This window comes from Podarcis tiliguerta (assembly GCF_965153285.1).
Source record: "Podarcis tiliguerta genome assembly, chromosome: 13".
Classification (NCBI taxonomy): domain Eukaryota; kingdom Metazoa; phylum Chordata; class Lepidosauria; order Squamata; family Lacertidae; genus Podarcis; species Podarcis tiliguerta.
This window is the reverse complement of record NC_139546.1, coordinates 15,398,477-15,413,312: the sequence shown is the minus strand read 5'-3', so window position 1 is coordinate 15,413,312 and position 14,836 is coordinate 15,398,477. Positions and strand designations below refer to the sequence as shown.

The 14,836-nt window shown below is 44.0% G+C and overlaps 1 protein-coding gene across 11 annotated transcripts in view; it reads right to left on the bottom strand.

Moving 5' to 3' along the window:
• The window catches only part of ZNF385C (zinc finger protein 385C), a 164,414-nt gene that overhangs the window by 58,121 nt on the left and 91,457 nt on the right, over window positions 1-14,836 (bottom strand). Inside the window, exon 1 of one of the 11 annotated variants that reach the window (XM_083407751.1) lies at window positions 12,236-12,351. The exons of 9 other annotated variants lie outside the window; for them this stretch is intronic. In XM_083407751.1, coding sequence (XP_083263877.1) covers window positions 12,236-12,245 — 10 coding nt within the window. In that variant the 5' untranslated portion in view covers window positions 12,246-12,351. One more of the 11 variants, XM_083407750.1, reaches the window with a different exon arrangement.

Here is a 14,836-nt window from a genome sequence, read left to right as displayed (position 1 = left end):
CCCCCTTTACTCTCCCAGTTTTCCTCTGTTGAAAATAAATCAGAGAATTTAAGAGGCAAGGGACATCGAACTCTGCAAACTAAGCCCCTGCCTACATGCCCTTTGTAAATGCTCCTCTTTCTCTCAAACACCCCCCCCCCCCATCCAGCTATGGAAGCTGCCATATTTTCACTCTGTGGTTCTTCTTTCTACTGCGTACTGGCAGCTGAAGTGGCTACTACTGGAGCCTAGGCAACTGGGAGAGGGGGATAGCACAGGAAGAAGGAGCATAACTTGGAAGGTGTGCAGTACTTGATTATTTGGGTTGCCCACAGAAACATTAAGAAAAGCATCATTTCCAAGAAATAACTGCACCACTCGCTTCAAGACTCCGGAGGCCTCGGTCTGAGCATCACTGTTCTGATGAGGGTGCTGCCCTTCGAGAACGATTGCAAGAAGAACCCTGAGAACATGAAAACATTGTGAAGAAAATCCCCAGGCTGTAGCCTTGTTGAATGAACAAAAAACAAACCCAACACAATGACGGCCTGATGTCCCTTGGCTTGGGCTGTATGAAAAACTGATCAGGAGGTTAGAGAATGTTGTTTGTATGGAGGACAAAAGGAGCACAACCTATTCCCAGTCCCAAAACACTCCATCACCTCAACACCACACATTCAAAGCAATATTTTAGCATTCATGGCTTCCCCAAAAGAATCCTGGGAACGGTAGTTTAAAGGTTCTGACAGCTGTTAAAAAGGTAAAGGGACCCCTGACCATTAGGTCCAGTTGTGGCCGACTCTGGGGTTGCGGCGCTCCTCTCGCTTTATTGGCCGAGGGAGCCGGCATACAGCTTCCGGGTCATGTGGCCAGCATGACTAAGCCGCTTCTGGCGAACCAGAGCAGTGCACGGAAACGCCGTTTACTTCCCGCCAGAGGGGTACGTATTTATCTACTTGCACTCTGACGTGCAATTCCCAGCCCCCTAACAAACTACAGTCTCCAGAATTCTTTGGGAGGGAGCTGTTCAAGTGGTACAAGAATGCTTTATATGTATGTGAATACAGATGTAATGAGGCAATTGTGATGAATACAGGTCGGAACAGAAAACTGCTGCCTGATTCCAGATTCTCGCTATGAAGACACACAGACTGATGGGAAACTGAACCTCTTTTCTGATTTTGGGTGCTCTTGTACCAACACCAGTCTTGCTATAACTGTTTAAAAAGGTCTCTAAAATCTTAGGTATGTTATATTTTAGACACGTCTTTTAAAAACAGCATTCATTATTTTCGAAGGCACTAAGAGAACCACCCCAAACTCTCCTCCCCTGCCCCCCCCTCCTTACCCTTTGCAATTTGTCACAAAAGAGTTTAATGAAATAGGACACAGCGACGCCAGGCACGGAACTGCTACTCTGCCACATGATGTGCTCATATCATGTTGAGAGTCCACTCCTTTTTTAATAACGGGCCACCACATCTCCCAAATTCTCAGGCCATTCTGTGAAAACTGTGCCCCTATACCTTGAGCATCAGGAAACAGATTTTTGGGAGCCTTTTGGTTACGCCAGCTTCGTAGAGGCAGAATATGTTTTTAGCCTGCATCACGCGGTCCCCAGTTGCAGCCGGCTCAGTGATCCGTGCTGGTGACAGCAACTTCAGGGTAGCTAGGGGAGCTGCTGGCCATATTCTGTCAAGCTAGCATAGAGAAGATGCTGTGTTGAAACAAAGAATGCTTCTGACAAGGATACTCCGTTTTGACTGCATCCCCATCTCCCCAGTATGGACTTGGGTGACTTCTCCACAAACGGAAACTGCAAGAAGGGTGCGGAAGCGAACATAGGTAAATAGGAAGCTGCCTTCTATAGAATCTGCCCATGCTGCCTGACTGTAGCTCTCAATGGTATCAGACCAGGGGTCTTTCCCAGGCCTTCTTGAAGAGGCCAAGGTTTGAACTGCAGCCTTATTCATGCAAAGCACATGCTCATACCTTCCAACATTTCTCCAATGAAGAAAGGGACGTCCTATTCCATAATAATAACAATTTTATTATTTATACCATACCCATCTGACCGGGTTGCATCAGACGCTCTGGGTGGCTTCCAACATATATAAAAATATAATAAAACATTAAACATTTTTTTAAAAAACCTTTCCTATACAGGACTGCCTTCAGATGTTTTCTAAAGGTATCTCCTTGTCTTAGGGGTTGCATAACTCCATACCCACCAACATTTCTCCAATTAAAATAGGGACATCCTAAAGAAAAGAAGGACATTTCGGGATCAAATCAGAAACCGAGACGGCTTCTGTAAATCTGGGACTGTCCCTGGAAAATAGGGACACCTGGAGGGTCTGCAATGCTCCATCATGGAACAACTGGAACAGAGATCTGGAAATGTATTATCAGGCTCCAGAATAGGGATTTTCTGGGGTCTCCAGTGGGCACTGGTGGTAGAAAGTGTGAGGATCCTTGCATTACAATATGTGGTTATGGCTTAGGTGACTTGAAAGAATATTAAAAGGGGGGATAATTCTACCTTCCAAGATTTTGTCTATAGCTGCAAAGAATCATTATACCTCTACATACCAAATTGGGGGTGGGGGGGCAGTGTTGCACAAAGCTTTCAGACTCTGCTTCTGGATTTCCACTACTGGGGAAATGTTGTTGAACCAACTGGACCTTTAGTCAGATACATCGGGACTCTTTTTATGCAAATTACAGCAGAAGCACATAGCATCATTACTGGATCCCGGAGAGAAATGGCTCACACGGGATCTGAGACCCTAAAGCAGGCATGGCCAGACTTGGTCTTCCAGCTTTTGCCAAACTACAACTCCCATCAACCCTAGCTAACAGGACCAGTGGTCAGGGATGATGGGAATTGTAGTCCCAAAACAGCTAGAGGACCAAGTTTGGCCACGCCTGCCCTAAAGGATTGTGCAAGCTGAAAAAGAAGAGTTTGAATGTATGTCTACAAAGACCTTTAATGGTTTCATGGTACCACAGCAATGATTGGAGGAGGAATGACTACTGGGAGAAGTACAGACAAAAGAAATGCCATGGTGTATCTGCAGCAGCACTGCCAGATGCTTTCATTTGCCCCAGTTGCTACTGAACATGTTTCCCCCACATCTGTCTCTACAGTCATAGCAGGCACTGTAACTCTCCAACAATCTGACTTCACCTCCAAAGGCGCACTCCTCCATTGTCTCCCAAGACAGACAGATACCAACCACCTTACCATCTCTATGAGGATGCTAGATACTGACGTTCTGTGAGCAGAAAATCTCTTAAAGATACCGGTACGTTTCAGCACCTTTGCCAATCTATAACTCCCAAGAACCTTGGAGAAACCCATGGCGTCTACAATTCTGCTTTCCCCATGCCTAGAAAGCATGGGTCCAAGCAGTTTTCTGTTTGCCCCACTGCTTTCCCTAGGGAAACACGCTTTTTAGCGCTGAATCAGAGCAAACACCAATCCATGAAAAACCTGATTGACATTTGCTCCAATTCAGCAGCAAAGGTTGGGTTTTCCCGGGACAAAGTAGTGGGACAAGGGGAAGTCTAGATGAGCCCTTAAACTGGTGTAAAAATCAGTGCAAGTTTCTACTGAAAATATGCTGAGTGTAAGAAGAGTAAGTACCATTTTTAATGGGTTGGTCCAAAATTAGTTGCCCTTTCTGGGCTGATGACCAAGGTGAAGCCCCCACATTCCCAAATATTCTACAAAAAAAAGGAGCAAGAACCACAAGGTTTTAGGTCTGAAACCAGTGGTCCTAACTGCAATCAACAGAGCAATCCTGACAAATATAGCTGGAAGCAAACTCTACTGGGTTTCCAAGGTGAGGAGTATAGGATTGCAGCCTCACATTCCACTGATAAGCTCCCCACTCACAACAAGACAAGTAAGGTAGACAGAGTTTGGGATGCCGGATTTGAAGCACCTGGGTGGTGCCCCAGGATTCAAAGGAGATTAGTGTCCTTGATAGGCCCAACACATCGCTAAAACCTTCAGCATTCACAGGAACCAATGGACCAAACATTTGACTCATCTGTGCTAAAGAATGCATCTCTGTGACAGGTACATAATGTGGAACTCATCAAGAGAGGGGAGCAAGCTTAATCTTGACCCGGGGCAGGAAGAACTAGGAAACTCAGGAAGAGGAAAAAGGAAGAGGTAATTGTCCAATTCAAGCTCAGTCTCTTCTAACCCCTGCAGCAATGTTGGTCTCTGTTTCCACCAATCTGTCTTTGTGGGGATGGGGAGGCAAAGAGGGAGAGACTGTGCTTCATGAGAAAGTAAAAAAAGATACCCCTTCCTTTCTTCCCTGGATCAAAGATAGAGGATACAGCTCCCATTCTGGGAAGGGTTTAATCTGTAAATTATAACTTTCTCAGTTTGTTACAGCCAAAGGAACTACTGGATGGAAAGAGAAGTCAGAAGGTAGACAGAAAGATATGTTGCAATGGCAACAGCAAAATACTTTGAGCAGCTTAGACGCCATTTCTGTGCTGGATGATCCAAAGGAATCAATCACACAAGAGCCAAGCACTCAGATATTATAGCTCTTGTCCTTGGGTTGGGTATTATTATTATTATTAAGCTAAATTATCTCTGTTATAAAGGAGATTGCTAGGAGCTAGTCAACAGATTTATGAAACACCTTTTCTCAGGGTGCCTGTTGAGTGGCTGCAATTAGCAACCAGATGTTCATGTTGAAACATTTCCAATAGATATTCCCTTTGGGGTTTTAAGAAAAGGTGAAAACCCCACTAAGCTAAAATGTTGTTGTTGTTGCTGCTGCTGCTGTTGAGACGTCTGATCTAAATTTGTTAAGATAACTATTAAATGGATAACCTGAATCAACATTAAGGCTGTAAAAATCACATATATTTTAAAGCAGAAGAATCCTGAGAATTGTAGTTTGTCCCTAACAGAGCTACCTTTCCCAGCACCCTTAACAAACTACAGCTCCCAGGATTCTTGGGGTGGGGAAAATGTGTAAGCATGCTTTAAATATATGGTCTGCAAACAGCTGTAGGCTTAGGAAGAGCAAAAGTGAAACACTGACAATTCTCTAAATAACACTAAATTTCTGGCAATATCAGCAATTCAAAGATTCTGAAGAAAACAGTTTTCTTTGATATAACGTTAGAAAGTTTTGAATATTATCCTTGCCTGGGAAATGATCTACGATGAATTGGGAAAAAAATGTTTAAAAGTACTTTCCATAAAAAACCAGAGTCCTTTCTGTTGGGGATAATTCAGACTGAAATCCCCAGAAAAAGTTATTTATGTATGCAACAACTGAGGCTGGTGTTTTGTAAGCCCAAAAATGGAAAACCCAACCGAAGAAGAACGGCAACTTAAGTGACAGAATACGCACAACTTGCACTTAACATATAGAATAAGAGAAGAAGAAGAACATACGTTTAAAGAAGATTGGAAAACGTTTATTAAATATATGGAAAATAATTGTGTACAGCTGAAAATGATGGCAGCATTAAGATAAATTCAACAGTGCAAATATGTTTTGGTGGATGTAATAAACTGAAAACTGATTGGTATCGTTTTTGTAAAATATGCAGGGATTTAAGATATGTAAAATGAACCATGGAAAGAGAAGAAGGGAAGTCTCTGATATCTTAAGGATGTAAAATGAGCATTTGAAATTGTAAAACAGAAAATTTAATAAAATATATATATGTGAAAAAGAATATCATCGTTGCCTGGACAGCAGGATTTATTCCCCTAGTCTCCAAAATCATCTCTTTAGGCAAGGTCGTTTGATGCATAATGGCTAGGCAAAGCAGCTCAAAACTCATTTTTGCCAAACACCATCACATATGCTCCTAGTTACAACTTCATCTTTGTGGACTTTGCTGCAAAATTTCAGAAAATGCTGGAGGGTGAATATCTGGAAGCATGGTTAATTCCAACAGCATTATGCAGAAAACAAAGTCATATTGTATAACAAGACAGAAGAATTATGCTAATCCCTCTAGATCTGCTGCTCCACAGAAGAAGTCTGCCCAAATTGCTACAGGAGTGTTTCTGATTCAACGGGAGCAGAGAGTGGAGGACTGGTTGAGGAACGTAGGACTAAATTTTAAGGTCCCAAGCCTTTGTTCCTTTCTCTCCCCAGCCCCCTTCTCATGGACCAAGCTGGTTGTGCGAGTGCTCAGTCGCGTGTCCAGTGGCTGACGTTCTGGGAAACCTCAGAAGGTAGAAAACATTCCTTCCACCTGCAGCAGAAGTTTAGAATCATTGAATTTTAGAGGTGAAAGAAGCAATCTAGTCCAACCTCCTGCAATGCTGGAATCACAGCCACACTGCTTCATTTCCAATCGGTGCACACCCTGTAACTTCCTGCTGAAATAGCATTACTTTTCATGCCACAAATATTGGTGGGTGAGGGTAAGATGGTTGTTCTGCTTTAGCTGCACTGTAGGTCCTCTGGACAGGGACGCGGGTGGCACTGTGGGTTAAACCACAAAGCCTAGGACTTGCCGATCAGAAGGTCGGCGGTTCGAATCCCCGTGACGGGGTGAGCTCCCGTTGCTCGGTCCCTGCTCCTGCCAACCTAGCAGTTCGAAAGCACATCAAAATGCAAGTAGATACCGTTTTTTTTTTTGCTCTATAAGACTCACTTTTTCCCTCCTAAAAAGTAAGGGGAAATGTGTGTGCGTCTTATGGAGCGAATGCAGGCTGCGCAGCTATCCCAGAAGCCAGAACAGCAAGAGGGATTGCTGCTTTCAGTGCACTGCGATCCTGCTTGGTGTTCTGGCTTCTGAGATTCAGAATATTTTCCCCCCTGTTTTTCTCCTCCAAAAACTAGGTGCGTCTTGTGGTCTGGTGTGTCTTATAGAGCAAAAAATATGGTAAATAGGTACCGCTCTGGCGGGAAGGTAAAACGGCGTTTCCGTGCGCTGCTCTGGTTTGCCAGAAGCGGCTTAGTCATGCTGGCCACATGACCTGGAAGCTGTACGCCGGCTCCCTCGGCCAATAAAGCGAGATGAGCGCCGCCACCCCAGAGTCGGCCACGACTGGACCTAACGGTCAGGGGTCCCTTTACCTTTACCTAGGTCCTCTGGATAGCAATGTCATGGTTACATTGGGGAAGCACCACAGAACAACTAATAAAACAGAATAATGAATCTACCAAGAACATGTTGCAGAATACACCTGCCATAAAACAGCAGTCTAGAGGGACCCTTCTTCAAGCATAATCATCAGTACATAGCTCGGTTACAAGTGATGAAAATGTGTGCAGCAACTACTAACGTAACCTTGCAAACAGCCCGTTGCCAACATTGCATAAGCTTCTGACTTTGCAGATAGCCGTTTATTCTGCACTGCACATTTGGAAGGTTGAAAATTACCTTCTCGGAATAGATTATATAAACGACAGTTTTGTCTAATATTAAAAAGACTGTTTTTATGTACACTGCTTAGAGATGCAAAGCATTGTGGTACAGAAATTTGTAACGTGAAAATAAATTTAAAAGTGCCCCTGAAAGGGGTGGGGGAACAAGGAAGTTTTTTGCCTTCTTGGAGAAAGGGAACAGCTCATTATTAGACGTGGGAAAACAACAAGCAGGAATTGAGAATGTTTTAACATTAGAATCAAAATATGTTGACAAAGAAAACAGATCTGGGACACTTTGATCAAATTCTATGCTAGTAAACTTTAAAAGATTTATTCTGCAATGCTGTGTAAACTTACTTGAGAGTAATTCCCACTGGGTTCAGTGGGGCTTTTGAAAAAAACTCATTAGGCTTTATGGCAAACCCTAAAATTTATATTAATCAGATAACGTTTCAAATCAGTTCAAGCCTTTCGCACACACAAAATTAAGGAAACATAAACGTGTAATATTTTCCACTGTAATTTTATCACAAAATTAACTTTCAATGCTGTTTTACAGCAAAAGGAATTGTGTGTTTTTTGTTTTTGGCCCTAGTCAGTTTCAGACAATGAATGTCTACAATTATGTGACACTCCTTTCTGGAAATGAGTAAGGAAACTGATAATACTGGGAGCCAAACTGACAACTCTCTTACATGATTAAAATGCATGGGCATGGGGGCGAAGCAGGGGGAGAATGCATGCCCGATATTTTCCATGCCGTCTTCACATCTTGTGATAGTGAACAGTGGAGAAGATATGGGGTTGTGTATCTAAAAATTATGTACTCGTGCATGCAACATGACTTTTCTGCCCTCTTCACCCACAACAGCCCCTTGAAAATGGTCCCCAAAGCCACTCCTGGGAGGGGGGGACCCTTAGGAAAGGCCTGTGAGAAAAGCTACAGCACAAGAGCAGAACCTCTCAAAAGCAAGCAGAGCTCCCACTCATGCAAGCTACCGCTAGCTAATTTTCTCTGACTCTTCCATTACAGCTCCTGAGGTTTCATCCAGGCCTTTTCCAAGCATCTCCTTCCCAATGGTCAGGGGCAGGCCATATATATATGAAAGATGCTCAGAAAAGGCCTGGAAAAAGAGGCACCGCTGTATCAATACACTGATATACATAAAAATATGTGGTTTTATTATTATTATTATTATTGAGCTGCCTGATTGCATTTAATTGTAATATCTCCTTAATAAAAGGTAAAATCTGTTCTTTTTTCCTTGATCTTGCTAAAAGAAGAGCTTCTTTGTTTCTTTTTTAAAAAAATAGCTTTATAAGCAATGACAATTTTTCAATCATTGCAATTCATCGTGTTTTCATATACTAGATATTACGCACAAACACGATTCTGCTACCTTACTATTCTAACCAATGAGTTCTTAAGCTTGTATACCAATGCAGCAAATTAATCTGGCCTGGTTAAAGACACAAGGGTTATCCACTTTGTTCCTTTCATTCATTTAGTGCGCATTTTTGTGCGCATTGTTGCATAGTCAATTTCTGCAGATTTCTCTAGCTTTCTTGAGAAAGGCTGATCAGATCAGCAGCATTATTTCAGACACGCATGCACCACTGGTCTAAATGCAAGGGCATCAATATCGCTTTCTGTAATGTGCCCCATGCCTCTTCAGTCCTTTTAGCAACCGCAGCCCAGCACATTGTAAACTTTTATATTTGGACATGCCCCTATATAATCATCCTGATCAAAAGATCAGAAGAACAGGAGACTGATGGATACACCCTGCTGCTGTATCCATGATTGGTGTATAAACCAGGGGTGGCACATAGCTCTCTGTTGGGGAAAATATAGGTTTCCAGCGGCATCGTCAGATTGCTGAATTCATATCCCCTCCTCTCCGCCCGGCATCCTGTTCCTGTATTTGAACACTTAGCACAGCAAATCAGTACTTGAAAATACGTTATTATACATACAGACTAGAGAAAAGGAACCCAAAGCTATTTTTCAATATTAAAAAAATTATATAAGAAAATCACACTTTGTTTCTTTTGTGTGTGTGTATGTGTGTGTGTGTGTGAGAGAGAGAGAGAGATAAAATACAGACCTTTTGTTCAAATGTAAGACTATCTTTTAAAATGCGCTCACCACAAATCATCCCCCCCCCCAGCAAAGGTCATTAATACTATATTGTGGTCTTTTTAAATAAGTTTTTAAAAATCTAATACAACAAAAGGGGAAATTCCCCATTTTGGATTTGTCATTTCAGCAGGGGAAAATGTGCATTCCTTGCCCCCCCCCCCAAGGTTATGTTGCAGGTTATGTTCTTTTCTTTTCTTCAAAAGATCTGGGGTATCTGTTTTTCTGATATGCTTCCCGACAACAAGGGAGCAAAGAGGAAACCAAAGCAAACAGAACCTAGCAAATATTTCCAGATATATTATCTCAGCAATGGTTCCGCATCCCAGGAATATGAGGAAAGGCTGCTCCATGTGAGACAAGGGCGGGTGGCATGGATTACATTTCAGATTATTCGAGAAATTAAAGCGATCCATGCGAGACAGCTGACATGCAACGCTGCCAGTGAAAAATAGCGCCGTCCAAAAGGGCCCAAATGAAGAAGATGGTTGACTTTCTTAGACTCGGTGATCTTATAAATAGGCACACACGTATACAACAACTGGACAGATCCGAGCAAAATGAGCACAGAGAGAGGGATGGGGGGGAAGAATTTTATTTCGCTTTCTCTATGTCATGTATATGCAATACACGTACACCGTTCAGAATGGCAACTGCCTCTCCAGACTAACAAGTATAGCAAGGAGATGGACCGAAATCTCATATCATAAAAGCCCTATCAACCACACAAGCGAAAGCTAAAGGTGGTACTGGTGCAAAGCCTGCTAAACAACCCCCTATTGGCACATGTATGGGGAGAGAAATGTGCACTGCAGCTCCTTAGACGTTGCCCTTTCAGCAGTGCCTATCTGGCCACCAAAAGCAGAGGAATCCAAAACGGACCCCAAGATCCCAAGCCATTTAATTGTGTTTTTGCCACGCGTGCTTTATCACCTCCCAGGTTTTTGTGCACACACGCACATATACACGCACTAATCCATGCTGCGGAATTGCATTCCATCCCAGGCAAAGTAATCAATAAATAATTGCAATTACCATCACCAATGTATAACAGCCCCCACCACAAAAAAAGCCCAGGAATTGCCGCAAAGTGCTCCGGAGCTGCAGAGAAAGCAGGAGAGCAAAGGGTAAACTGGTGGCCCTTGTCTGCTTTCGTTTTGATTTCTCTAGCAGGACTAGAACCTGCGTTTAGCCAAACAAAAGCCCCACTCAAACCCTACTTGTAATCAAGATGTGGGGAAGGACTGAGAGCATATGAATGTGTTTTTCACAAAAGAGGATTCTGGAAAACAAGGGTGCATCAAAAGTGACATAGCTCACTTTGTTTTATGAGGAAAGCATGTTATTAAATGGAGGGACATAAAGGCAGTCAATGAATTCCTGTGCTCCTCATCGCAGAATTCTTTTTGTCCGTGCTAGGGGGAAAAACAGATATTTCCCATATATTCCACCTTAGATTTTTTATTTTTAAAAAAACTGAATTCATCCTAGATGTGGCAAAAATGGTGCATTTCTAAATCTGGCCTGGATTATTAAATTAATATTTGATCTTATTTTCGTTTAGAATCATGCATAAACAGCAGTTATTTTTAAAGATGCTGCACACATTAAAAAAAAAATTTTTTTTTTGCAACTGAATCATTTCCTCATCCTCTTTCATTCTATCATGCAGACCGTGCCCTGAACTAATATGCTAGCTTAAAGCCTAAGAAAATGAGAAGCGGAATAAGGCAGAGTGCAGAAAGGAAAGGGGACAAGGATCCAAAATATGGGGGGACGGGGAGGAAAAGGAAAACAGAAGAGAATGGATTCTGAAGATAGCGTCCAAGGTGCTCACCACATCACTTAGGACCAACGGAAACACCCACAAACATATGTGAGCCGCTAATTTTTTTTAGTCGATCTGAACATGCAGACTTGATCTAACCAATATTCTCACCTGTACTTGGATCAAAACTCCACTGCACCCTGCAATCAATCGCCTTGCAAAAGGCTTTTTAAGGATCTGGCAATTTGCCATCAAAAGTGATGCAGGAACATTCACAAAAGTGATACAAGAAGACAGCGGCCGCTGCCGCCAGTGGGAAAGTCAACTTGGGTTGCCCTTAACATGTAAAGGATGGCTGCGTGAAATGCACAAAAGGTAGGCTCAAGGAGAACATACGCATCTTAGAAGTAGGGAACACCTAGACTTCGCCAAACAGTTCAGGGAAAGGTGCTTATTTGCGTATAACAGCCAATATCCTTCCTCTTTTTTTGCCTAGGACCCTTAGACAGCGCAGAGTTACACACCTTGATTTAGATTCGGCTACAGCAATGTCCTGGTTTCAAAAAACTCCGATGAAAGCTCTCTCGATCTCTCCGCAACCGGCTAAAAAACCTCCCCCCTCTCTGCCTACAGGATGCCACTTAAACCTTTCCTATGGCTACTCCAGGACTCCTCTTGAGCCTTTTTTTTTGCCTTGTATAAACACCCCCCTCTGGGGGCAATAAGGCGAAGCAGGTGAGGGCACCGATGCCCTCCTGGGCTGCCAAAACCTCTACAATCACACCAACTCGCGCGCGCAACACGCACACGCACCGGGGAAAGGAAAAACACTCACCTCCTAAATTCACACGACACTGCTTTCCATTGGGATGGCGGGGTTGGAGAGGAGGAGAGGGGACAGAGACACAAGCAATTGGCACAGTTTTCATCCGAAAGCAGGAGGCGGTGGGAAGAAAGTTGCGCGGCACTCACCTAGCAGCATCGCAACGGAGCTTGGAGAGCTGGCCGCTTCTTCGGGTTCGCCAAAGCGCCGCTGTGAGCTGCTGCTGCTGCTTCGCCGAGACGCGCGGCGCGCAACTGCTGCGCCAGCGCGCCACCCCCCCCGCCGACCACTGCCTCCCCCTTGAGCCGATACACTTACACCTCAATTAAAAGCTTAACGCTCGGCTGATCAGTGCCCTAAAGGAGGGAACGGCAGCCACGCTTTCCCAGTCGCTGGCCCAAGCAGGACAGATGGAAAAATTAGCCTCCGTAACTGCTCGCAGCAGAGGTCCGCGCAAACAAAGATGAGGTATTAACATCGAAATTGGATGGTGGGGTGGGGTGGGGGGGAGCGTGCGGGAGGGGGGGCGGGAGATGAAAGAGGAAGGGGGTCAGAAAACACCCATCACTCTTTTAGCTTCTTTGAAAGGCGAAGGAAGACACAGAGAGTATTCTTTCGCCACTAAAACAAACCTGGCTAAGAAACGCTGCCAAAAGCAAAACAAAAACCAACAACTTTCAGCCACACACGCACACACAAAAGACTTCCTATGACCTTGTGATTTTTTTTTAAGCATTCACTGACACTTCGGTTCAACTGGACAGCAGTTAACAGCTGTTGGTGGCCTTCCTTCCCCATCTGAAAGCTCAACTTGCTCATCCTTTTGTTGTTGTTTTAATGACTGGAGATCATGTGGCAATGAGTTCCGCTGCGCAATTGGGCAGCAGTGCCTTTGAGCCAAAGGCCCACGTGAGAACTGATGACATCCCACGGAGTAACCAAATGTCTATTCAGCCATGGGCTTCGTGGGTGGCCTTGGGGATGCTTTGCCCACACCCGGAACCTCATTTCTCCCTCCATTTGTAAAATGGAAATAGTGAAGAGTTTGGAGAACTAAAAAGTCCCCACACTGTTTTTTGATATTTTGGTTAGCCTAATATAGGTATATAGGTATATATATAAAAGTATACAGGTATATATGTATATATATATGTATATGTATGGAAGTGAGAGCTGGACCATAAAGAAGGCTGATCGCCGAAGAATTGATGCTTTTGAATTATGGTGCTGGAGGAGACTCTTGAAAGTCCCATGGACTGCAAGAAACTCAAACCTATCCATTCTGAAGGAAATCAGCCCTGAGTGCTCACTGGAAGGACAGATCCTGAAGCTGAGGCTCCAATACTTTGGCCACCTCATGAGAAGAGAAGACTCCCTGGAAAAGACCCTGATGTTGGGAAAGATGGAGGGCACAAGGAGAAGGGGACGACAGAGGACGAGATGGCTGGATAGTGTTCTCGAAGCTACCAGCATGAGTTTGACTAAACTTCGGGAGGCAGTGGAAGACAGGAGTGCCTGGCGTGCTCTGGTTCATGGGGTCACGAAGAGTCGGACACGACTAAACGACAACAATATAGATATTGCTCTAATATGGGCTTTGGAACCTCTCACAGGGTTGTTCCAAGGATGAATGAGAGGAGAGCCCAAGAGCACTTTGCACTTTCATTGTTGTATGAAATTATATAATTTCAGGTCAGGTCAGGTCACAACAGTCAATGGACTGTTGTTTGAAAATGTAACCAAGCAGAGAGTCAACTTGGCACAGCAAATGGAGCTTTAGATTTGGTAGAGTAAGATCTGGGTTCAAATCTCTGCTCTTAATGCTCACTGAGGTCACATTTACATCACGTTTAAAGCACATGGTTTCCTCTGAAGACTATTGGGAGCTGTAGTTTACTCCCCAGCCCCCACAGAACTACAGTTCCCAGGATTATTTGTGGAAAGCCATGTGTTTTAAATGGATGGTGTGGATGCAACTTCAGAGACCTTGAGCAAATCACTGTAACCTCACACTTGTTAGGATTATACTATACCCCTTATTTTTTTTCCACATAGAAACAAAGGGCTGCCATTTTCTCCTACTGCACTTGGGGTTAAAGTGCAGAGTCCCCAGGGCGGCCTACACCGAGAGAGACCACTCTTGTGCAACAATACACAGAAACAGAGTCATAGTTGGAAGGGACCCTGAGGATCATCTAGAATAGAATAGAATTTATTATTTATACCCCACCCATCTGGCTAGGTTTCCCCAGCCATTCTGGGCAGCTTCCAACAAAATATGAAAATACAATAGTCTGTTAAACATTAAAAGTTTCCCTAAACAGGGCTGCCTTCAGATGTCTTCTAAAAGTTTGGTAGTTGTTGTTCTCTTTGACATCTGGTGGGAGGGCGTTCCACAGGGCAGGTGCCACTACCGACAAGGCCCTCTGCCTGATTCCCTGTAACTTGGCTTCTCGCAGTGAGAGAACCACCAGAAGGCCCTCGGCGCTGGACCTCAGTGTCTGGGCAGAACGATGGGGGTGGAGACACTCCTTCAGATATACTGGACCGAGGCCGTTTAGGGCTTTAAAGGTCAGCACCAACACTTTGAATTGTGCTCGGAAACGTACTGGGAGCCAATGTAGGTCTTTCAAGACCGGTGTTATGTGGTCTCCCAGTAGTAGTCCAACCCCTTGCAATGCAGGAATATGCACTTGTCTCATACAGGGATTGAACCTGCAACCTTGGCATTATCAGCACCACGCTCTTAA